Source organism: Pecten maximus, chromosome 2 (genome assembly GCF_902652985.1).
Source record: "Pecten maximus chromosome 2, xPecMax1.1, whole genome shotgun sequence".
NCBI lineage: Eukaryota > Metazoa > Mollusca > Bivalvia > Pectinida > Pectinidae > Pecten > Pecten maximus.
In genome coordinates, this window is record NC_047016.1 from 2,814,308 (window position 1) to 2,841,559 (window position 27,252).

Here is a 27,252-nt window from a genome sequence, read left to right on the forward strand (position 1 = left end):
TCCTCGTCGATGTAGTCTGTAAAACTGGACTAATCTATCATGATAGTCTGTAATCAAACTGGATATCTATATGTCTGTAAAACTGGATATCTATGATATGTCTGTAAAACTGGATATCTATACAATATGTCTGTAAAACTGGATATCTATATGTCTGTAAAACTGGATATCTATATGTCTGTAAAACTGGATATCTATACAATATGTCTGTAAAACTGGATATCTATACAATATGTCTGTAAAACTGGATATCTGTATGTCTGTAAAACTGGATATCTATACAATATGTCTGTAAAACTGGATATCAATGATATATCTGTAAAACGGGATATCTATACGATATATCTGTAAAACTGGATATCTATGATATATCTGTAAAACTGGATATCTATATGGCTGTAAAACTGGATATCTATGATATGTCTGTAAAACTGGATATCTATACAATATGTCTGTAAAACTGGATATCTATGATATATCTGTAAAACGGGATATCTATACGATATATCTGTAAAACTGGATATCTATGATATATCTGTAAAACTGGATATCTATATGGCTGTAAAACTGGATATCTATGATATGTCTGTAAAACTGGATATCTATGATATGTCTGTAAAACTGGATATCTATACAATATGTCTGTAAAACTGGATATCTATACGATATGTCTGTAAAACTGGATATCTATACGATATGTCTGTAAAACTGGATATCTATGATATGTCTGTAAAACTGGATATCTATACTATATGTCTGTAAAACTGGATATCTATGATATGTCTGTAAAACTGGATATCTATATGGCTGTAAAACTGGATATCCATATGGCTGTAAAACTGGATATCTATATGATATGTCTGTAAAACTGGATATCTATATGATATGTCAGTAAAACTGGATATCTATATGTCTGTAAAACTGGATATCTATACGATATGTCTGTAAAATTGGATATCTATATGGCTGTAAAACTCGATATCTATATGTCTGTAAAACTGGATATCTATATATCTGTAAAACGGGATATCTATACGATATGTCTGTAAAAATGGATATCTATATGTCTGTAAAATTGGATATCCCTTTGTCTGATTAATCCTTAAAACTAGATAGATTTTTTCAATGTGAATAAAATTGGAAGTTATATATGTACACTGTGCTAGGTTACAAGGAGCCTGATGATAAAGCGGTCTAACATACCTCAAACCCAACCCTTGTATTACCTCAAACCCAACCCTTGTATTACCTCAAACCCAACCCTTGTATTACCTCAAACCCAATCCGTGTATTACCTCAAACCCAACCCTTGTATTACCTCAAACCCAATCCGTGTATTACCTCAAACCCAACCCTTGTATTACCTCAAACCCAATCCGTGTATTACCTCAAACCCAACCCTTGTATTACCTCAAACCCAATCCGCGTATTACCTCAAACCCAACCCTTGTATTACCTCAAACCCAACCTTTGTATTACCTCAAACCCAATCCGTGTATTACCTCAAACCCAACCCTTGTATTACCTCAAACCCAATCCGTGTATTACCTCAAACCCAACCCTTGTATTACCTCAAACCCAATCCGTGTATTACCTCAACCCAACCCTTGTATTACCTCAAACCCAATCCGTGTATTACCTCAAACCCAACCCTTGTATTACCTCAAACCCAATCCGTGTATTACCTCAAACCCAACCCTTGTATTACCTCAAACCCAACCCTTGTATTACCTCAAACCCAACCCTTGTATTACCTCAAACCCAATCCTTGTATTACCTCAAACCCAACCCTTGTATTACCTCAAACCCAATCCGTGTATTACCTCAAACCCAACCCTTGTATTACCTCAAACCCAACCCTTGTATTACCTCAAACCCAACCCTTGTATTACCTCAAACCCAACCCTTGTATTACCTCAAACCCAATCCGTGTATTACCTCAAACCCAACCCTTGTATTACCTCAAACCCAATCCGTGTATTACCTCAAACCCAACCCTTGTATTACCTCAAACCCAATCCGTGTATTACCTCAAACCCAACCCTTGTATTACCTCAAACCCAACCCTTGTATTACCTCAAACCCAACCCTTGTATTACCTCAAACCCAATCCTTGTATTACCTCAAACCCAACCCTTGTATTACCTCAAACCCAATCCTTGTATTACCTCAAACCCAACCCTTGTATTACCTCAAACCCAACCCTTGTATTACCTCAAACCCAACCCTTGTATTACCTCAAACCCAACCCTTGTATTACCTCAAACCCAACCCTTGTATTACCTCAAACCCAACCCTTGTATTACCTCAAACCCAATCCGTGTATTACCTCAAACCCAACCCTTGTATTACCTCAAACTCAACCCTTGTATTACCTCAAACCCAATCCGTGTATTACCTCAAACCCAACCCTTGTATTACCTCAAACCCAACCCTTGTATTACCTCAAACCTAACCCTTGTCATACCTCAAACCCAACCCTTGTATTACCTCAAACCTAACCCTTGTCATACCTCAAACCCAACCCTTGTATTACCTCAAACCTAACCCTTGTCATACCTCAAACCCAACCCTTGTATTACCTCAAACCTAACCCTTGTCATACCTCAAACCCAACCCTTGTATTACCTCAAACCCAATCCTTGTATTACCTCAATCCCAACCCTTGAAATACATACTATCTATAGAAAGAAAGTAAGTTTTCACATCATAACTACTGTTACTTAAAGTAAGTGTGGTCATCATTTAAAAGTACATCATGGCTTAGTTGTATCAGAGGTAGTTAGAACTCTCTTCTCACCTATAAAAACTCAGTACCTATTGTAGTGAAAGATATTAACCATAACATGCAGACATCTCATAACATGATTTTTTATTATCTTTATATAAATCTTCATACAAGATTGATTTGTATATATGTACAGAGACTTATAGTAAATTAAATACTGCACCAGCTTTGTTATCATTACACATACAATCAATAACATCACACATATAACAGCTTTACTTCATTGTTTATTTACAATTTTGACATAACCTGGTACTATAGTTCGTCTTTACTTTTATATCACAGATTAGGCTTGTGTACACACACTATCTACAGTTGTAGCTTGTGTGGAAAGTCAGATCCACACCGGGCTACTTCAAATCAAGGCAAAACCACGAATGTTTAAAATCTGTGATGTCAACATTCACTATAGACTGTCTTACAAAGTCTGTGATGTCAACATTCACTATTGACTGTCAGACAAAGTCTTTGATGTCAACATTCAATATTTACTGTCTGACAAAGTCTTTGATGTCAACATTCACTATTGACTGTCAGACAAAGTCTGATGTCAACATTTGCTATTTACTGTGTTATAATGTCTGTGATGTCAACATTCACTATTGACCGTCAGACAAAGTCTGTGATGTCAACATTCACTATTTACTGTCTGACAAAGTCTTTGATGTCAACATTCACTATTTACTGTCTGACAAAGTCTTTGATGTCAACTTTCACTATTTACTGTCTGACAAAGTCTGTGATGTCAACATTCACTATTTACTGTCTGACAAAGTCTGTGATGTCAACATTCACTATTGACTGTCTGACAAAGTCTGTAATGTCAACATTCACTATTGACTGTCAGACAAAGTCTTTGATGTCAACATTTACTATTGACTGTCTGACAAAGTCTGTGATGTCAACATTCACTATTTACTGTCTGACAAAGTCTGTGATGTCAACATTCACTATTTACTGTCTGACAAAGTCTGTGATGTCAACATTCACTATAGACTGTCTTACAAAGTCTGTGATGTCAACATTCAATATTGACCGTCAGACAAAGTCTGTGATGTCAACATTCAATATTGACCGTCAGACAAAGTCTGTGATGTCAACATTCACTATTGACTGTCAGACAAAGTCTGATGTCAACATTTGCTATTTACTGTGTTATAATGTCTGTGATGTCAACATTCACTAGTTACTGTCTGACAAAGTCTTTGATGTCAACATTCACTATTTACTGTCTGACAAAGTCTTTGATGTCAACTTTCACTATTTACTGTCTGACAAAGTCTGTGATGTCAACATTCACTATTTACTGTCTGACAAAGTCTGTGATGTCAACATTCACTATTGACTGTCTGACAAAGTCTGTAATGTCAACATTCACTATTGACTGTCAGACAAAGTCTTTGATGTCAACATTTACTATTGACTGTCTGACAAAGTCTGTGATGTCAACATTCACTATTTACTGTCTGACAAAGTCTGTGATGTCAACATTGATTATTTACAGTCTGACAAAATCTGTAATGTCAACATTCACTATTGACTGTCTGACAAAATCTGTGATGTCAACATTTGCTATTTACTCTCTGACAAAATCTGTGATGTCAATATTCACTATTTACTCCCTGACAAAGTCTGTGATGTCAACATTCACTATTTACTCTCTGACAAAATCTGTGATGTCAACATTGACTATTTACTGTCTGACAAAGTCTGTGATGTCAACATTCACTATTGACTGTCTGACAAAGTCTGTGATGTCAACATTCATTCTGTTTGTTCCATTTCATATTTCTTCATAGCAGCAATTTCTTTGATATAACTATCTTTTTCTTCTTGCAATTTAATCTGTAATGTAAGGAAAGTTAATTTAATTTGAAAATCACATACACATATACAATTCTGTAATTATTTACATCAACCAAATTTCTGAAATCCCAAAATAGGTCTTATATTTAAGTAAACTATGGAAAATTTAATACACATACAAGTCAGTTTTCTTCGTTCTTAATAATAGAAGATATATAAAACTTACAAAGTCTGCACTGTCCTTTTTCCTCTTTAACTTGTTTTTCATCGTTTTTTCTAGTCTCTTCAGTTTATTTTCCAGTCGCTTGATTTCCTTCTTTGGGTCTATGATACCCTACAAAATAACAGAACTACTGAGTACTTGTACAGGGTGAAAAGATATCTGTTCAAAGCAAATTCAATGCCATTGAAAGAAATTTGATATAATATATAGTGCTGGTTTAGCCATCACTTTTTAGGCCTTTTTTTAGTTGAGGTCTATCAGTTTATGACTAAATATGCAATTCTCCTTTCACCTTTGAATTGTCAGACTCAAAACAAATCTAAAGAAAATTTGCTCTTAAGACTGGATTGAAAAATATATTTGCCCGTACTCATGTGATTTGGGTTCCTTCTACTTATTCTTTCAACTTTTAAATGTTTACAATAAAAGGTGATGGCAGTGTGTTGATAATTTACAACAAACTGTAGGACAATATATTATGTTTAGGATACATAACAATGCTACGTTTTTATTTTAATCTTAAACAATGACAAGAATTCCACGGAAGTGGATGTGTCGCCTGTACAGCAAGCTAGGGGATGAATTTTAAACAAGCAAGCACTTCCTGTAAGAAAGCAATAAATCAAGTTTGCATTTGATTGGCCCAAGGGATCTCGAGTTATCGCAAGCAAAACTATTTTCTATTTATAGTAACAATGACCTTTGACCTCTGAACCTGAAAAGCAATCTAAGCAAGCACTTTTTTGTAAGGAAGCACTGTATGAATTTGAGCCTTATTGGCTTTTTAACGCGAGTTATCACATGGGAAAATTTTTTTCTATTTATAGTAAAAGTGACTTTGACCTTTGACCTTCAAACCTGAAAAGTGATCTCAAGCAAACAGTTTTGATAAGGAAGCAATTACAAAGTTTGAGTTTGATTGGCCCAAGGGAACTCTGTTATTGCATGGAAAGCAATTTTGTATTAATAGTATGTGACCTTGACCTTTGACCTTTGAACATGAAAAGTGATCCCAAGCAAGCACTTTTGGTAAGGAAGCACTATATGAAGTTCGAGTTTGATTGGCCCAAGGGAACTCAAGTTATCGCAAGGAAACCATTGTGCGGATGCCGCCATCGCTGACACTGCAGACGCTGCCAAACCTGGCGCCAACATAGTGATACCTACATGTATATGTCACCTTTTTCAGGCGAGACAAAAATTAATTCAACAGTGATAATTACTTATTTGCTGGATATTAATGGTCTCACAGATAAAGCTGACCTTGCTGTATCACTGATGACCTTGACCTATTTAATTATTATTGTCTTTGGCCTTATCATGTAACTGATAACATATTGTATCACTGTTTACCTTGACTGCACAGTGTCACTGATACCATTGTACGTGTAAATACTTTAAAAGGTATCATTGATGACCTTGACCTTACTACAAGTACATCACTGATACCATTAGTATCACTGATGACCTTGACCTCACAGTATCACTGATGACCTTGACCTCACAGTATCACTGATACCATTGTACTATGGTATCACTGATGACCTTGACCTCACAGTATTACTGATGACCTTGACCTTACAGTATCACCGATGACCTACCTTTAACATTAAAAAAACCTGGACTTGTGGGCTTGGTGTGAGGGAAAGGCTGCCTTTAGGAGGTGACTGGCCCGTGGAGAGGAAGTTAACAGACCCAGCCCTGGACAGTGTCAGTAAGGTCGTCAATAGAGATCCCTCTGACAGTGTCTCTAGTAGGTCCTCATCTGTCACCTGGATCATCACTGTGGAAAACAAAGATATAATCATTGTATGACAGACACAGCTTTAGTCAAACCTACAACAATTAGATATATTTGTTCTGGTCCATAACCTAGGTGTATCTGATAGTGATTACCTGGCAGAATATTAGATCTGATGCTGTACTGGATCAGTAACAATTCTGTATATTTTGTTTGGTCCATAACTTTGGTATACCTGATGGTTTTCACATGGCAGAGTATTGGATTTGATGCTTTACCAGATCTGTAACAATTCTATATATTTGTTCTGGTCCATAATCTTGGTACATAATTGTATATCTGATGGTGATTACCTGGCAGAGTTTTGGATTTGATGCCGTACCGGATCTGTACAGATAATATTACATTCTTCAACAACTTGACTATGGTAACAGCTTCCTCTAATTTCTCATGTTGGAAGGAAACCTACAACGAAAAAACCATGTCATTTACAGAAGATATCAATGGAGGTGAATCCTTCATTTACCTTATAATGCCTTACTTAGACCCACAAAAGTATGGTACGTACCAAATGGAGTCAAAATCATTTCAGTTTTTCTAAACTACTAAACAAATCTTCTTAAGGAATACACAGTCATAAGTACATGTCTATCAATGACAAATACATATAGATCAACTAGAACTGTCGCCAGGATGGCTGACTAATACCCCCGCAATCTGCATGAGTCAATGGTGAATTGGATCTGTTAATTAGAGGCTAACTAAGATAACCCAGTAAAATAGTGACCAGTTGCCATAACAACCATAATTTTGAGAAAAAGAAAGTGGCATGCACATCTACCCATGGTCCTCTAAATTTGTATGAAGTTTCATTGAAATCGCCCCTTCAGTTTAGGAGGAGTTGTCCGGACAAGCATAAAGTTATGGCTCTGATCGGAAAACCTGTTTATAGTGACCAGTTGCCATAGCAACCATAATTTCAAAACAAAAAAGAAAGTGGCATGCACATCTATGTATGGTCCTGTATATTTGTGTGAAGTTTCATTGAAATTGACCATTCAGTTTAGGAGGAGTTGTCCGGACAAGCATAAAGTTATGGCTCTGATCGGAAAACCTGTTTATAGTGACCAGTTGCCATAGCAACCATAATTTCAAAAAAAAAGAAAGTGGCATGCACATCTATGTATGGTCCTGTATATTTGTGTGAAGTTTCATTGAAATTGGCCATTTAGTTTAGGAGGAGTTGTCCGGACAAACTTAAAGTTATGGTTCTTATCAGAAAACCTGTTTATAGTGACCAGTTGCCATAGCAACCATAATTTTGAAAAAAAGAAAGTGGCATGCATATCTACACATGGTCCTCTATATTTGTGTGAAGTTTCATTGAAATCGGCCCTTCGGTTTAGGAGGAGTTGTCCGGACAAGCATAAAGTTATAGCTCTTATCGGAAAACCTGTTTATAGTGACCAGTTGCCATAGCAACCATAATTTTGAAAAAAAAAAAAAAATGGCATGCACATCTATGTATGGTCCTCTATATTTGTGTGAAGTTTCAGTGAAATTGGCCATTTAGTTTAGGTGGAGTTGTCCGGACAAACTTAAAGTTATGGTTCTTATCAGAAAACCTGTTTATAGTGACCAGTTGCCATAGCAACCATAATTTTGAGAAAAATAAAGTGGCATGCACATCTACACATGATCATTAATATGTGTGTGAAGTTTCATCGGAATTGGCCTATCGGTTTAGGAGGAGCTGTCCGGACAAAATACGTCTCCAGACAGACGGACGGACGGTTGGACGGACGAACGGACGGACGGACAGACAACCTGATTCCAGTATACCCCCCTAACTTCGTTGCGGGAGTATAATTAACTTCCATTATTTAGATATGGATATAGAGGCATATTGCCCACATCTATCATCATTATCTAACTTATACCGGTGACAGGTAAATGTATATTTATCTAATCATCACTTAACCTATACTGATGACAGGTAAATGTTCATTTATCTAATCATTAGTTAACTTATACCGGTGACAGGTAATTGTATATTTATCTAATTAAGCATTAAACTGTCTTTTTATGGATTATATGGTCTATATAGATGCCAGAGCTTTGCAGACAATCTTCATAATGCGCGCTAGCGCATTATGAAATGATTGTCTGCAAAGCTCTGGCATCTATATAGACCATATAATCCATAAAAAGACAGTTTAATGTTTATATTTACGTTTTCTATATTAGTTTCTTTTCGATTTCAACTTTAATTTTCATTATATTTGAAATCTGACTTTTACCGACGTTTCCACTGTCAGAGGTCAACAAATAGAACAGCCTATTGTGATTTACGTGCTGATTGGCAAAAAAAAATAAAAAAAATAGTGCGTGGAAATCATTAAAAAAATACTGAAAACATCATCAGATATTTTAATAACAATATCAATAATATTGGTAGTCAGTATTTCAGAATATACGGATGAATTATTCAGTTTGTTAACGATTTCGGATTTTTTTTAAAAATTTACCATCCGGAACAATTATGCGGATGGAAATTTCACCCGTCACCACGCGCACGCAACGGCTGACAGCATTGACAGAGTTTAGCTATGAAAGTTAAATGTGCAGTGGGAGAAAGTGGAATTCGCCAAAAAACCAGATGTAAACATGTTCTTTGATTGCATGGAAACCTAATTACAGTTTATAGTAGCTACAACAGCACCGGTGTCAGGGATACGACCAATGAGAGAAGTGACAGTGGCCGAGGGAGTTAGACGAGCTTCAGCGACAACTTTGCTTGTGACGGGTACCATGGCTGTTTCAAGTTTAGGATGCGTTAGACACGGTAATGCACCACTTGATGCTTTCTTTTGTGAAGAAGAAACTGTTCTATTGTACGACCGGAGAGAAGCCCCGTTCTTATGATTTGACATAAACATGATGTGTCGGGTTTCAAATTTTTTGTCATTCAAACACTGGATGGCGGTGGCGCGCAAACAATGTGGTGTGTAATGATTTTCCACTCTGGCCCCGGAACAAATATCTGTCAACATATGTGTTTATTAAATCTTGTTTTATTTCCATTTTCGTGATTGTTAACCATTCTTACCTTTATTTTCGTTTTACATTTTAAGATTTGTTTTCTGGTCTCGTACTCTATCCGATAGCATGATGAGCAATGATAAGATGCCATTTGTTTACATTGGTTGCAAGTAGTTCCGGGGGATCCGGTCGCGTATGAATAACACCCGAATGCACGATTTGGGTGTCAGTTATGCATAGAATGGTGTCACGCTTTGGGTGTCAGTTATACTCTCATAGACTGCAAATTTGTTTAGTTTGTCTATATCATGGCTTTGCCATCCAAATGTAAATATTCATTATTTAACTTATACCGTTGACAGGTAAATGTATATTTATCTAATCATTATTTAACTTATACCGGTGACAGGTAAATGTATATTTATCTAATCATTAACTTAACTTATACCGGTGACAGGTAAGTGTATATTTATCTAATCATTATTTAACTTATACTGGTGACAGGTAAATGTATATTTATCTATCATCATTTAACTTATACCGGTGACAGATAAATGTATATTTATCTAATCATCATTTAACTCACCTGGCATACCGGTGACAGGTAAATGTATATTTATCTATAATAATCTAACTTATACCGGTGACAGGTAAATGTATATTGAGACATCTGTTAGACTTACCTCCTCTACAGACGGGTAATGACTGATACACACACTCTCCGGGCGGTCAGTTGCCGTCGGTAACCGTTGGTACAGCTCCTCAGTCAGGTAGGGCATTAAAGGACTGAGAGCACGAAGGAATGTTTCTATAGAGTACCACATCACTTGTTTGGCTGTGTCAGCCCTGCTATTGTCCTCCCTAAATAAGGGTTTCACAGACTCCTGTAAAACAAGTTTATTTTGTTTAGTGTCCTATTAACAGCCAGGGTCATTTAAGGACGTGCCTGGTTTTTTAGGGTATAATTTTATCCTCATCAAGTATGGATCGGAGATGAAGTATCAAATTAAATGCTAAAGCCACTCAAGTGAACGACTAGACAAGAGGCCCCAAGGGCCTGTACCAATCGCATGCCACTAATGCAATTTAAAGTTATCATTATGTGGATGGTAAACTGAATGCCTTCTTCATGTCTTTAGACTAAGTATATTTATTTCGACAAAATGTATAGCTCTTCATCCGAGCATTCTCTTGGCCTACATCATGAACCAGTTCTCTTGTTTATTCCAGGGGAAAAATATTACCCTGTGACCTTGAATGTAGGTCAAGGTCATTCATTTGAACAAACTTGAGCCAAGCATGCTACTGACCTAATATCAGATTTCTGGGTTTCTTTGTTATTGACATATTAAGAAGAGGTTGATGCTGCGGAGGCTGGACGCCACACCACAACATAAACTTGCCCTTCAGGCAGGTGAGCTAAACCTGATGTTCATCAAGTTATCATCAACAAAATGTACCCAGCTGACGTCTACATGGAAACAGAACTGAATACATAGTCTGTACTCAGCTGATGTTGTCATGGAAACAGAACTGAATACTTAGTCTGTACTCAGCTGACGTCTACATGGAAACAGAACTGAATACTTAGTCTGTACTCAGCTGATGTTGTCATGGAAACAGAACTGAATACTTAGTCTGTACTCAGCTGACGCTGTCATAGAAACAGAACTGAATACTTAGTCTGTACTCAGCTGACGCTGTCATGGAAACAGAAATGAATACATACTCAATAGATAAGTTAAGAAAGACAACACAATGTGAACGCTAAGGTCTGCCATGCAGGTTTACCAGATATATGTCACAAAAGTCACTGATCCAGAACGTCTGCAGGCAATCTGTCACGCCATGTAGCTTATAGTCTGTGAAGTACCTGTCACATGACACGACCATGTGACTTAGACGACTGAGTATCCACCGGTCCATCAAGTTGGTCACCATGACGTCCGACTGCAAAATTGAGATCAACATCAAAATTAGCATTTCAATCATGTGACTAGAGGTGAATAGGTAAGGGAGGACATTGTATACTTTTACACAAGGGAAATGTGATTTCCTGATTCACTTATGTCTGGGAAGGAAAAGTCGTATCACTTTTCTGATTACATTATCAAGGAACTATATTTATGGGAGACAAGTAACAATTACACACAGCTCACCTTGAAGTTTACTGCGGGTTTGAAGTCAGGTTCAAGATTTGCCTGGAAGAAATGAAAGCCCTGCCAAATCTTGTTACACATGCGACGCTTACTGTCTATGTGTCCCATATCAAGGTTTACTGCTTGGGCTGAAACAGAAAACTACAATGTGTAGGGCTCAGTTAATATATTATACTTGTATACAGGGCTCTGTGAATATATTATACTTGTATAAACGGCTCTGTTAATATATTATACTTGTATAAACGGCTCTGTTAATATATTATACTTGTATAAACGGCTCTGTTAATATATTATACTTGTATAAACGGCTCTGTTGATATATCATACTTGTATATAATGGTTCAGAACCAATTCCCACCACTAATGATCAAAGAGATTGGAGAAATGTTAGATAATAAACCAATGTAACCCCTTACCACTGTAGTCAATGGAACAGAGTCCGAATCTCAGGCCGTCCGTACCACAAGCCTGGATGCCTTGTGGGTAATCCTTCGCCTGACCTTCCTGAGCTTTGGTGACCTCTGAAGGGTCAAGGTTACTTTGTTTCACCTGCTGTTGGAGCTCCTGGCATGTGGAAATTAAACAAGACCATGTACATGAAAGATTAAAATTGAAGTAATATATTCCATTCAGTGAAATGATGCAAATAATCTTACCTGTAATGAGATTCCATGATCTTACCTGTAATGAGATTCCATGATCTTACCTGTAATGAGACTGATCTTACCTGTAATGAGATTAATCTTACCTGTAATGAGATTCCATGTATCACATCCATAGGATCAATCACATTCCCGAGAGATTTACTCATCTTCCTACCATGAGCATCACGTAAAGTCCCATGAAGTAAAACCTAAAACAAAAAATAATATACATTGTATTTACTGTTAGTCTTAAGATCAAAAGAAAATGAATAAAAAGGAAAAAAAACATGAATACAAGTAAAAACAAAGAACTTATAGGTTTAGAACCATCTTTAATTAACTGTGTATTTAATGTAAACAAATCAAGTGTAAGTTACCTCTGTAAATGGGAGTTGACCAGTGAGTTTATATCCAAGCATGACCATTCTCGCTACCCAGAAAAACATGATGTCACTTCCTGTCTCTAGGAGGCTTGTGGGATAGAATCTCTCTAAATCTGTTGTCTATGTAATAATTGTAGAATAAATTTTATGATATATACAAATAAGTCACACAAAAGCATTATATAATTAAGAATTAATAATAATAAAAGTAACTACATCAGCATCAGAATATATGTAAAGGTACAAAAACACCTGATCTTTACCAATACAGGAGATATAAAACTCAAAACAGTCAGCACGTTATTAGAGAGAAATTACATAAACTAACTTGTGAGAAGGTAGACTAAAGACCAGAGGAGGGTCGATTGTAACTCACCTGAGTGGGCCAGCCCAGAGAAGAGAACGGAAATAAAGCCGAGGAAAACCACGTGTCAAGGACGTCATCATCTGGAAATATGTACAAACAGTAAACATCAGTCTGTCCCAGATAACATAACAAACTACACTAAAATATCATATTAATGACACCCTACAGTACACCATACCTTGTTGTAGATACAATAGGTGACACCCTACAGTACCCCATACCTTGTTGTAGATACAATAGGTGACACCCTACAGTACACTGTACCTTGTTGTAGATACAATAGGTGACACCCCTACAGTACACCATACCTTGTTGTAGATACAATAGGTGACACCCCTACAGTACCCCATACCTTGTTGTAGATACAATAGGTGACACCCTACAGTACACCATACCTTGTTGTAGATACAATAGGTGACACCCTACAGTACCCCATACCTTGTTGTAGATACAATAGGTGACACCCCTACAGTACACCATACCTTGTTGTAGATACAATAGGTGACACCCCTACAGTACACCGTACCTTGTTGTAGATACAATAGGTGACACCCCTACAGTACACCATACCTTGTTGTAGATACAATAGGTGACACCCCTACAGTACCCCATACCTTGTTGTAGATACAATAGGTGACACCCCTACAGTACACCGTACCTTGTAGATACAATAGGTGACAACCCTACAGTACACCATACCTTGTTGTAGATACAATAGGTGACACCCCTACAGTACACCATACCTTGTTGTAGATACAATAGGTGACACCCCTACAGTACACCGTACCTTGTTGTAGATACAATAGGTGACACCCTACAGTACACTGTACCTTGTTGTAGATACAATAGGTGACACCCCTACAGTACACCGTACCTTGTTGTAGATACAATACGTGACACCCCTACAGTACACTGTACCTTGTTGTAGATACAATAGGTGACACCCTACAGTACACTGTACCTTGTTGTAGATACAATAGGTGACACCCTACAGTACCCCATACCTTGTTGTAGATACAATAGGTGACACCCTACAGTACCCCGTACCTTGTTGTAGATACAATAGGTGACACCCTACAGTACACCATACCTTGTTGTAGATACAATAGGTGACACCCCTACAGTACACTGTACCTTGTTGTAGATACAATAGGTGACACCCTACAGTACCCCATACCTTGTTGTAGATACAATAGGTGACACCCCTACAGTACACTGTACCTTGTTGTAGATACAATAGGTGACACCCCTACAGTACCCCATACCTTGTTGTAGATACAATAGGTGACACCCTACAGTACACTGTACCTTGTTGTAGATACAATAGGTGACACCCCCTACAGTACACCGTACCTTGTTGTAGATACAATAGGTGACACCCTACAGTACACCATACCTTGTTGTAGATACAATAGGTGACACCCCTACAGTACACTGTACCTTGTTGTAGATACAATAGGTGACACCCCTACAGTACACCATACCTTGTTGTAGATACAATAGGTGACACCCCTACAGTACCCCATACCTTGTTGTAGATACAATAGGTGACACCCCTACAGTACACCATACCTTGTTGTAGATACAATAGGTGACACCCTACAGTACACTGTACCTTGTTGTAGATACAATAGGTGACACCCTACAGTACACTGTACCTTGTTGTAGATACAATAGGTGACACCCCTACAGTACCCCATACCTTGTTGTAGATACAATAGGTGACACCCCTACAGTACACCGTACCTTGTTGTAGATACAATAGGTGACACCCCTACAGTACACTGTACCTTGTTGTAGATACAATAGGTGACACCCCTACAGTACACCGTACCTTGTTGTAGATACAATAGGTGACACTCCTACAGTACACTGTACCTTGTTGTAGATACAATAGGTGACACCCCTACAGTACACTGTACCTTGTTGTAGATACAATAGGTGACACCCCTACAGTACACTGTACCTTGTTGTAGATACAATAGGTGACACCCTACAGTACACCATACCTTGTTGTAGATACAATAGGTGACACTCCTACAGTACACTGTACCTTGTTGTAGATACAATAGGTGACACCCCTACAGTACACTGTACCTTGTTGTAGATACAATAGGTGACACCCCTACAGTACACCATACCTTGTTGTAGATACAATAGGTGACACCCCTACAGTACACCGTACCTTGTTGTAGATACAATAGGTGACACCCTACAGTACCCCGTACCTTGTTGTAGATACAATAGGTGACACCCCTACAGTACACTGTACCTTGTTGTAGATACAATAGGTGACACCCTACAGTACACTGTACCTTGTTGTAGATACAATAGGTGACACCCCTACAGTACACTGTACCTTGTTGTAGATACAATAGGTGACACCCTACAGTACACTGTACCTTGTTGTAGATACAATAGGTGACACCCCTACAGTACCCCATACCTTGTTGTAGATACAATAGGTGACACCCCTACAGTACACTGTACCTTGTTGTAGATACAATAGGTGACACCCCTACAGTACACTGTACCTTGTTGTAGATACAATAGGTGACACCCTACAGTACACCATACCTTGTTGTAGATACAATAGGTGACACTCCTACAGTACACTGTACCTTGTTGTAGATACAATAGGTGACACCCCTACAGTACACTGTACCTTGTTGTAGATACAATAGGTGACACCCCTACAGTACACTGTACCTTGTTGTAGATACAATAGGTGACACCCTACAGTACACCATACCTTGTTGTAGATACAATAGGTGACACCCCTACAGTACACCATACCTTGTTGTAGATACAATAGGTGACACCCTACAGTACACCATACCTTGTTGTAGATACAATAGGTGACACCCTACAGTACACCGTACCTTGTTGTAGATACAATAGGTGACACCCCTACAGTACACTGTACCTTGTTGTAGATACAATAGGTGACACCCTACAGTACACTGTACCTTGTTGTAGATACAATAGGTGACACCCCTACAGTACACCGTACCTTGTTGTAGATACAATACGTGACACCCCTACAGTACACCATACCTTGTTGTAGATACAATAGGTGACACCCCTACAGTACACCATACCTTGTTGTAGATACAATAGGTGACACCCTACAGTACACTGTACCTTGTTGTAGATACAATAGGTGACACCCTACAGTACCCCATACCTTGTTGTAGATACAATAGGTGACACCCCTACAGTACACTGTACCTTGTTGTAGATACAATAGGTGACACCCCTACAGTACACTGTACCTTGTTGTAGATACAATAGGTGACACCCCTACAGTACACTGTACCTTGTTGTAGATACAATAGGTGACACCCTACAGTACCCCATACCTTGTTGTAGATACAATAGGTGACACCCTACAGTACACTGTACCTTGTTGTAGATACAATAGGTGACACCCCTACAGTACACCATACCTTGTTGTAGATAAAATAGGTGACACCCCTACAGTACACCGTACCTTGTTGTAGATACAATAGGTGACACCCTACAGTACACCATACCTTGTTGTAGATACAATAGGTGACACCCTACAGTACCCCATACCTTGTTGTAGATACAATAGGTGACACCCCTACAGTACACTGTACCTTGTTGTAGATACAATAGGTGACACCCCTACAGTACACTGTACCTTGTTGTAGATACAATAGGTGACACCCCTACAGTACACTGTACCTTGTTGTAGATACAATAGGTGACACCCCTACAGTACACTGTACCTTGTTGTAGATACAATAGGTGACACCCTACAGTACACTGTACCTTGTTGTAGATACAATAGGTGACACCCCTACATTACACTGTACCTTGTTGTAGATACAATAGGTGACACCCCTACAGTACCCCATACCTTGTTGTAGATACAATAGGTGACACCCCTACAGTACACCATACCTTGTTGTAGATACAATAGGTGACACCCCTACAGTACACCATACCTTGTTGTAGATACAATAGGTGACACCCTACAGTACACCATACCTTGTTGTAGATACAATAGGTGACACCCTACAGTACCCCATACCTTGTTGTAGATACAATAGGTGACACCCTACAGTACACCGTACCTTGTTGTAGATACAATAGGTGACACCCCTACAGTACACTGTACCTTGTTGTAGATACAATAGGTGACACCCTACAGTACCCCATACCTTGTTGTAGATACAATAGGTGACACCCTACAGTACCCCATACCTTGTTGTAGATACAATAGGTGACACCCCTACAGTACACTGTACCTTGTTGTAGATACAATAGGTGACACCCCTACAGTACACCGTACCTTGTTGTAGATACAATAGGTGACACCCTACAGTACACCGTACCTTGTTGTAGATACAATAGGTGACACCCCTACAGTACACCGTACCTTGTTGTAGATACAATAGGTGACACCCTACAGTACACTGTACCTTGTTGTAGATACAATAGGTGACAACCCTACAGTACACCGTACCTTGTTGTAGATACAATAGGTGACACCCCTACAGTACACTGTACCTTGTTGTAGATACAATAGGTGACAACCCTACAGTACACCATCCCTTGTTGTAGATACAATAGGTGACACCCTACAGTACACCGTACCTTGTTGTAGATACAATAGGTGACACCCCTACAGTACACCGTACCTTGTTGTAGATACAATAGGTGACACCCCTACAGTACACCATACCTTGTTGTAGATACAATAGGTGACACCCCTACAGTACCCCATACCTTGTTGTAGATACAATAAGTCAGCTGACACTCCTAGATTGATGGCAGCTTTATTGCGAGCCTCCTCAGCTGTTCGACCACTAAACCACACTCCCTCAGCACTGGGCTGTATAACATTAATGACAAAGCTGTATCAGATGTACAAATAAATGAAAAGGCGCAACCAAAAATGCAAATACAAAAACAGAAATAGATGTAGGTTTTTTATAAACTCATGCCCTAATCTGCTGTTCTCTGCCCCCTAATGATCCCGTCCCTGACCTACAATACTCTCACCCCCTAATCTGTAGTTCCCCGCCCCCTAATGATCCCACCCCTGACCTACAATACTCTCACCCCCTAATCTGTAGTTCCCCGCCCCCTAATGATCCCACCCCTGACCTACAATACTCTCACCCCCTAATCTGTAGTTCCCCGCCCCCTAATGATCCCACCCCTGACCTACAATACTCTCACCCCCTAATCTGTAGTTCCCCGCCCCTCTAATGATCCCACCCCTGACCTACAATACTCTCACCCCCTAATCTGTAGTTCCCCGCCCCCTAATGATCCCACCCCTGACCTACAATACTCTCACCCCCTAATCTGTAGTTCCCCACCCCCTAATGATCCCAGCCATGAAGTATAATACATCAACTCTGACTCATAATACCATGAATCCCTTAGTCACTTGCAACACTAACGTGATAAATTGACATTTAATTTCTAGATAGAGTGATAAATTGACATTAATTTTTAATTTCTGGATAGAGTAATAAATTGATATTTAATTACTAGAATATCAACAAATACATAGACGCTACACACAAACAACTAGGACCATAGTAGGATACAGGACACATACTATCATCTTGAACAATGATGGTGTCATGTGATAAGGTGGTTCGTATACCTTACCTGGTTACTAATGGTGATGAAGTAGGCTGGTACTCTGTGACCCCACCAAATCTGACGTGACAGGCACCAGTCTCTGTAACAGAACTGAGTGGTAATTCACTTGTATTGAGGTCTAACACTAAGAAGGGGCGTGGGCTTAAAATTATTACACTATTACATATGTAAGTATTATTAATAGAATTGCAATATAAACAGGCAGACTAAGTGTTCCAGCTAGGTCGACTTAACAGGGCGTGGTGACCAGCTCTCAATCTGGAAAGTAAAAATGCACCCAGCTTTATTTTCTAGCGCCCTGCCCTATTTTCAAACATCCCATAATATGCCCTGTCAGGTTTTTTTTAATGTATTTTATCCCAAAGACATCAGCGCATGTCATATGGGGGCCAACTCATAACTCATGACCAATCAGAATCTAGTAAATGGCGGCCATTTTCTTAAAATGTAAAACTGAGGTTTCAAAAGTGAACAGTGTTCCATGGTCAACATATATGTCGGGGGTGGGGGGGGTGGGGGGGGGGGGGGGGGGGGGGGGGGGGGGTATAATTCCAAAGCCTTCTCGTCTAAGATAGTGTCTCATTGCAAGATAAATACAATATCTAAATTACTTACCAGCTGTATCCAAGGGAATAAGTACTAAATACTACTTACTGACAGTCGGTCAGCCAGTGAAACCAAGACTTGTCTGCTGAGGCAGGGATCAACTTGAGGTTCCCAGTCTTAACACTCTGTGACAGAGAGGAACAGTATAAGTACAACAGACAGGAACAGTATTGGTACAACAGTGAGATCAACCTTTGACAAGTTATGTGAACAGCCATTAAATGATAGACTTACCTGTATGGCCTGTTCTGCCATCTCTTTACAGTTGAGAAACCACTGGTCCTTAAGACGAGGTTCAATCACATCCTTTGATCGACTGCAACATTAAGGGGAGCATTTTGATTGGCGGAAGGGAACTCGAGTTATTGCATGGAAACCAATTTTCTATTAATAATAACAGCTACCATGACCTTTGACCCTGAAAAGTAATCCAAAGCAAGCACTTTTGGTAAAGAAGCACTGTGTGAAGTTTGAGTTTGATTGGCCAAAGGTAACTTGAGTTATTGCATGGAAACCAATTTTCTATTAATAGAAAGTGACCTTGACCCTTGATTTTTGACCTTGGAACCTGAAAAGCAATCCCAAGCAAGCACTTTTTGTAAGGAAGCACTGTATGAAGTTTGAGTTTGATTGGCCAAAGGGAACTCAAGTTATTGCACGGAAACCATTGTGCGGACGCTGCCGTCGCCGCCGACAACGCAGACATAGTAATACCTATATGTCACCTTTTCAAGGCGACACAAAAGTGTTCCAATATTTTGTAAACAGAGGTTGTATACACAAACTTGGGAAAACAATAGAGAAGACTGCAAAGTATATCTACTTTTATAGGCAAACTTTGACTTTGAAGGGTTATGAATGGCCCATATTTAGTTAATGAACTTTGACCTTATTTACAAAAGGGTAGAACCATTGTATGGCCCATGTTTAGATGATGAACTTTGATCTTACTTACAAAAGGGTAGGACGATCGTATGTGTTATTCCTCTGATAAACATGACATTACCTACAGAAGGGTAGGACCATTGTATGTGTTTTTCCGCTGATGAACTTTGACCTTACCTACAAAAGGGTAGGACCACTGATGAACTTTGACCTTACCTAGAGAAGGGTAGACCACTGATGAACTTTGACTTTACCTAGAGAAGGGTAGACCACTGATGAACTTTGACCTTACCTACAGAAGGGTAGGACCACTGATGAACTTTGACCTTACCTACAGAAGGGTAGGACCATTGAGTGGGACTTTGTGTCCCTGTAGAGTCCCTGGTCTTTGAGATCCTGTATGACAGCTTCCCGTGCATGGAACCTTTTCATACCACAGTACTTCTCAGGGACATTCTCCATCTTGCCTTCATCATCAATGACATTGATGCTGAGGAGATTGTGTCGTTGACCGATTTCTGTGTCGTTGGGGTCATGTGCAGGAGTGATTTTAACGGCACCTATGAAATATACATAGAAATACCATGGAATAATTCAACAAGCATTAAGATCATCAGAAAGAAATAAGCTTTCAGTATGAATTAGTATCTCATGTTTATTTTTCAGACACTGAATACTAAAGTCATGATAAAGTCTTAAGATAGCTACGAAATAGTCATAACATAATCAAAATATAGTCACGATATAGCAGCATCATGTACTCCTAGATAAGGTGACAAGATACAAAGAAAGACTAACCTAAACATGAAAAAGATGACACTATAATACATAGACCACAGGGAAACTGGTTCCTGAAGGATTCCCAAACCTATTTATGGTCAGGTCCACAGTTTCAAAAACCACAGGGAAACTCATGTTCCTCAAACGTTACCATACCTGTACTAAAGGTCTGGTCTATAGTATCACAGACCATAGGGAAACTCTGGTTCCCCAAACGTTACCATACCTGTACTAAAGGTCTGGTCCACAGTATCACAGACCACAGGGAAACTCTGGTTCCCCAAACGTTACCATACCTGTACTACACAGGGAAACTTATGTTCCTCAAACGTTACCATACCTGTGCCAACGGTCTGGTCCACATAGGTATCACAGACCACAGGGAAACTCATGTTCCCCAAACGTTACCATACCTGTACTAAAGGTCTGGTCCACAGTATCACAGACCACAGGGAAACTCATGTTCCCCAAATGTTACCATACCTGTACTACACAGGGAAACTCATGTTCCCCAAATGTTACCATACATGTACTACACAGGGAAACTCATGTTCCCCAAACGTTACCATACCTGTACTACACAGGGAAACTCATGTTCCCCAAACGTTACCATACCTGTACTAAAGGTCTGGTCCACAGTATCACAGACCACAGGGAAACTCATGTTCCCCAAATGTTACCATACCTGTACTACACAGGGAAACTCATGTTCCCCAAATGTTACCATACATGTACTACACAGGGAAACTCATGTTCTCCAAACGTTACCATACCTGTACCAAAGGTCTGATCCACATAGGTATCACACACCACAGGGAAACTCCGATTAGCCAAGGGGTTCCACACCTGGACTCCATGAAGGTGGGTGTAGCGGGGGTCGTCAGGGTGGACAGCAACAGCCGTGTCACCCAACATGGTCTCTGGCCGAGTAGTGGACACAGCAATGACCTCATCTGGAATATATAGTGGACACAGCAATGACCTTATCTGGAATATAATAGTGGACACAGCAATGACCTCACCTGGAATATATAGTGGACACAGCAATGACCTTATCTGGAATATATAGTGGACACAGCAATGACCTTATCTGGAATATAATAGTGGACACAGCAATGACCTCATCTGGAATATATAGTGGACACAGCAATGACCTTATCTGGAATATATAGTGGACACAGCAATGACCTTATCTGGAATATATAGTGGACACAGCAATGACCTTATCTGGAATATATAGTGGACACAGCAATGACCTCATCTGGAGTTTATGTCATACAGAGCATCGTTGTATTACTTCATTGGAGCAATCATCTTTTATAGCATTTGTTTTTTGTGTTTTCTTTTTCACAAATAAAATCTTTGTGAAAAGAAATTTTATAACAAAGACAAACATTATATTTTCTCAATGAATGGAGTCTGTGCTTTTCAAACACAATATCCACCTGTCAACACAATATATCCACCTGTCTTTTTTTGATATTATTTGTAAATGGACTAGATTAAGCATCACATTCAAATTAAATGTGGACTGCAAGACAAACAAAAATGATAAACAAGAGCTATTGGAGAACAGCATAGCTCGTCTCGCAAATGTTTGTCAATAAATAATTAAAATATATTGATTGGAATGGTTTCGCAAATTGCATTAATAATATTTATATTGTTTACTTGATCAGATTATGTTTTGTGAATTTATGCAATTTTCAAAACCATACCATTTTATATATATATATATAAATTATTTATTGACAAACATTCGGGAGACAAGCTATGCTGTTGTTAAATGAATATATTAAATACAAATGTAATTGCTTTTGGACATATTTCTTCAATTTTTTGACAAAATATTATCCTAATGAGAGTTGTCTCCCTTGAAAAATGTGGACCAGTATAAGTGACGTGTTAATAGCTTTCAACATTTGCACACAAATTTTAAAAATGTGTTTTTTCCCCAAAACAATCTTTCAGTTTAACTCCGGCAAGGGATAGTTTAACCCCCACAGGGAACCTAATACCATGTATTACTATGGCTTTCAACACTCACAACATAAACTTAACACAAAGTCCAAAGATTTAAAAGCAAAAACAAAAAAACATAGATTTAAAAAGAAAAAATCAATTTTTTTTTTAAAGTTTTACTCAAAGAAGGGTTTGTCTTACTCCATAGGGACTCTATTGCGAAATATCAGCACCCTAGTACAATTATAAAGTGATGTATTAATACCTTTCAACACTTGCACCAAAAAATTAACGCAGAAATATTCTAAATCCAAAAATTTGAAAATTCTGGTTTTTCCCAAAAAAATCTTTCAGTTTTACTCTGGCAGGGGATAGTTTAACCCCAGAGGGACTCTATTGCCAATTATCAGCACCCTAGTACAATTATAAATTGATGTATTAATACCTTTCAACACTTGCACCAAAAACTTAACGCAGAAATATTCTAAATCCAAAAAATAGTTACTAGATAATTTTGCTCACTGAATTAACATGGACTGTCAACATTTAATACAAAAAGTACATTGAAATACTCAATGAAATAAAGTACCAACCTGATCCTACCACTGGATAGGAGAAGGTTGTGATAACTCCCATCTCTACTTCTTCCTCATATCCGGGCAACTTGACTTTAGTTGGTCCCTCAAGTGAGACTTGCTCAATCTACAATCAACAAACATAGAGGTCTGCAGCTCATCTGTACAAAGGTCACAGAGGTCAATGTTTGTAGATCATCTGTGCAAAAGGTCACAAAGGTCAATGTTGCAGGTCTCCAACATCTGTACAAAGGTCACAGTTCAAATTCAATGTAGGTGATACCAATATAAATTTAGGTAATACTGACAGGAGGGCTTTGACTGAAGTACAATTAAAAAGAGAAATATTCTAGATGACCTTGACATAAATAATAACTGACCTCAATGTCAGAGATGGCAGACTTGAGGTGACAGCACCAATTAACCATACGCTTACTCCGGAAGATAAGGCCTTCGTCATGGAGATGTACAAAGGCCTCTGTTACTGCGGACGATAACTTCTGTAAAACAAAGAGGAATGTATGAATATTTAAACATGGAGTAGAGTTGAGTTGAGTGGAGTGGAGTTGAGTTGAGGGGAGTGGAGTGGAGGGCAGTGGAGGGCAGTGGAGGGGAATGTTTGGGAGTGGAGGGGAGGGCAGTGGAGGGAAGTTGAGGGGAGTGTTTGGGAGTGGAGGGGAGGGCAGTGGAGGGAAGTTGAGGGGAGTGGAGGGCAGTGGTAGGGAGTGGAGGGCAGTGGTAGGGAGTGGAGGGCAGTGGTAGGGAGTGGAGGGCAGTGGTGGGGAGTGATGTGGATAGAGGGGAGAGGAGTGGTATGGAGTGGAGGTGAGTGTTTGAAAGGAGAGTTGAGGGCAGTGATTGGAGAGGTGTGAGTGAAGGGAAGTGGAAGGGAGTGAGTGGAGGAAGTGAAGAGGAGTGAGTGGATGGATGTGAGTGGATGGATGTGAGTGGAGGGGTGTGAGTGGAGGGGTGTGAGTGGATGAATGTGAGTGGAGGAGTGTGAGTGAAGAGGAGTGAGTGGAGGGCAGTTGAGGGAAGGGAAGTTGAGGAAAGTGCATGGAGGGTAGTTGAGGGAAGGGAAGTGAAAAGAATAGAGTGGTGGCGAGTTGAGGGAAGAGAAGTGGAGGAGAGTGATGGGTGGAGGATGACTTTAACAAGGACCTTGATGTTTCACCTTGTAAGATAATCTTGTTACACAATAAAGTATAAAGAAGTGTATACATGGGAGGGGAGATAATAACCTCATCCATGGTGAAACATGACCTGCTCCAGTCAAGTGATGATCCAAGCTTCTTAACCTGCTCCAGGATTGAGTCCTCCTTTCTGGAAACACACAGTAATATCTGTGAAAATTTGCCCCAGTACACAGGATTTGAACCAACACTCACCAGCACACAGGGTTTGAACACATACGGGCATACTCATCAGAACACAGGATTTGATCCAACACTCACCAGCACACAGGGTTTGAACACATACGGGCATACTCATCAGAACACAGGGTTTGAACCCGCACCCTCCAGCACACAGGGTTGGAACCAATGCCCTCCAGCTCACACGGTTTAATTACTATGAAATTTGCTCTTGCAGCTGTAGGTCTACAACGTGTATGTATGTCCTATATTTCTGGGTGATTTATGTCAAACACTTCAAAGTGTATTCTATAAATGTAAAATATAGTCTAAGAATTTGGGAAGCAGACATATTGAAATGTTGATAAGATAAGGCCTGATTCAACCAGATTATACATACTCTTGTTTCCATTTCCACACCTCCTTAACAAAGAGTTCCCGGCCTATGTCATGTCGTGTAATGTTGCGCTCCCTTGCAAGTCGTTTCTCAACGACAACCTGTGTGGCAATACCTGCATGGTCACATCCCGGGATCCACAACACTGAACGCCCTTTCATCCGGTACCTGTTCATAATCACAAACATCAGCAATTTATACCTGACATAATACTGATTGTATACTAGGAACAGGTGTATGTTCTGTCACAATATGATAGGCCTATTCTAACTGTTCTAACTGGATGATTAACACAAGCTGGAGCTGTAGAAGGCAGGGAAATCTTATAATTTAATGATGTTGACAATATTATTGAATCACTGTGCTGCTTAATCATACATACCACCTAGCAATGGCATCCTGAATGGAGCATGTGAGGGCGTGTCCCAGGTGTAGGGTCCCTGTCACGTTAGGTGGGGGCAAACACATCACAAACCTCTCCTCTCCTGGCTTTATCTTAAATATACAGAGATTACAAACCACTACATATTGTCCTCCCTTTCCCAGTTTTAATTGTCATGGGAAGTGATCGAGTAAATAATCAAAGGGTCTGATTTATTTTATTATAATGACATGTGTAATATTTCAGACAATCTATATACACACCTTGGTATTTTATTATAATCACATGTGTAATATTTCAGACAATCTATATACACACCTTGGTATTTTATTATAATCACATGTGTAATATTTCAGACAATCTATATACACACCTTTGTATCTGGCTTGAAGTAGCCTTGTTCTACCCACCAGTCATACCATGCTGCCTCCACAAACTCTGAACTGTAAACACTGGGCAGAGGTCTTGTTGTGTCTGAAAGGATTGACTTTTATCATATGTAAGTATTTCACTAAGGCCTCAGATATCAAGCTGATCTATTGGATATATAATATCATGTATTACACAATTACACATACATGTACCTCAAGGCCCAGTCCAGGTACGAGTTGACTCATTAAATTGTCTTCGTGTTCGTTATTTGTGTAACTATGTTATATATCTAATAATCAACATTATGTATCATAATAATATGCTATGTGGTGTTGATCCGAAGGTTAAACATTTGAATTCCTTGTAGTAATTGTACTGTATTGTATATCATATAAACTGACTATAAAGGGTTCTACCTTTTTTCTGACCAGGTGGTGTTGGTATATCATATGTTGCTCCATGTTTGGTCTTCTCAGTCTTCCCTTTGCTATCCTATAAAATTAAATGATATACCTGCATGGTTATCACTTTCTGGTTTATTGTTGATGAGAAAGACAATTATTTCATTGATTAGAAGGACAGAAGTTAACATAGCATTAGCAAAACTAAATCTATAGATATAAATGAAAATGAATCCCCTAATTCTTGATATCTGGAATAAATATTATTTTTATCATTAACAGTGTGGACCTAACCTGATTTTGTTCTCGTAGTGTGTTACTGGCTGTCTCATTAGATCCATCGGCATTAACACGGGAAACAACGCGACAGTGGAACCGCCTGCAGGAGCCGACAGAGCTCAATGTCAGCCTCCATTTCAGATAATCAAATAACTGTCCAGGGGCATACGAACTTTCTCTATCTCTTGCAATCCAAGTGTTCTTGAATTTCACATTTCTATGCCAACATGGATATTTCGCTAAAAGCCTTATTCCGTATTTTTTATAGCAGGTACGTGAAACACAGTACGATATCATGGGAGCTGACATATTGGATTTACTTTTTCACCTTCAATGACAGAAGAGCGATACATTGAACAGTGGAAAATACGTTAACATATAGGCCCTATATTTATCCATATATATAGCCCATATAGACACTAATAACGAATATTAAAATGTTTTATCAGACTGAAT

General features: G+C 39.0%; 1 protein-coding gene across 1 annotated transcript; it reads right to left on the minus strand.

Moving 5' to 3' along the window:
• Nucleotides 1-2,999: 2,999 nt before the first annotated feature.
• LOC117344992 (valine--tRNA ligase-like) lies at nucleotides 3,000-27,237 on the minus strand. The gene is made up of 25 exons (XM_033907906.1): nucleotides 26,812-27,237; nucleotides 26,533-26,608; nucleotides 26,118-26,218; nucleotides 25,745-25,857; nucleotides 25,366-25,530; nucleotides 24,855-24,936; nucleotides 23,994-24,113; nucleotides 23,632-23,740; nucleotides 21,850-22,029; nucleotides 20,628-20,856; nucleotides 19,646-19,727; nucleotides 19,460-19,536; nucleotides 18,812-18,884; nucleotides 17,915-18,020; nucleotides 13,166-13,236; nucleotides 12,784-12,909; nucleotides 12,511-12,615; nucleotides 12,179-12,326; nucleotides 11,760-11,887; nucleotides 11,392-11,550; nucleotides 10,284-10,484; nucleotides 6,912-7,023; nucleotides 6,419-6,600; nucleotides 4,821-4,928; nucleotides 3,000-4,633 (listed from the first exon to the last, which is right to left on the minus strand). Exons 1-25 carry the CDS (start codon nucleotides 27,103-27,105, stop codon nucleotides 4,553-4,555), a joined length of 3,228 nt encoding a protein of 1,075 aa, XP_033763797.1. The 5' UTR covers nucleotides 27,106-27,237; the 3' UTR covers nucleotides 3,000-4,552.
• Between the last annotated feature and the right edge of the window lie 15 nt (nucleotides 27,238-27,252).

Excerpts from the sequence above, each read along its gene's own strand:
- LOC117344992 (XM_033907906.1), bottom strand. The coding sequence starts at position 27,105 with ATGTCAGCTCCCATGATATCGTACTGTGTTTCACGTACCTGCTATAAA. Across the intron at positions 11,888-12,178 it reads CTGTTCCATTGACTACAGTG|CCCAAGCAGTAAACCTTGAT; the intron begins GTAAGGGGTTAC and ends TTTCTGTTTCAG. Across the intron at positions 6,601-6,911 it reads CAAATCCAAAACTCTGCCAG|TGATGATCCAGGTGACAGAT; the intron begins GTAATCACCATC and ends TGTTTTCCACAG.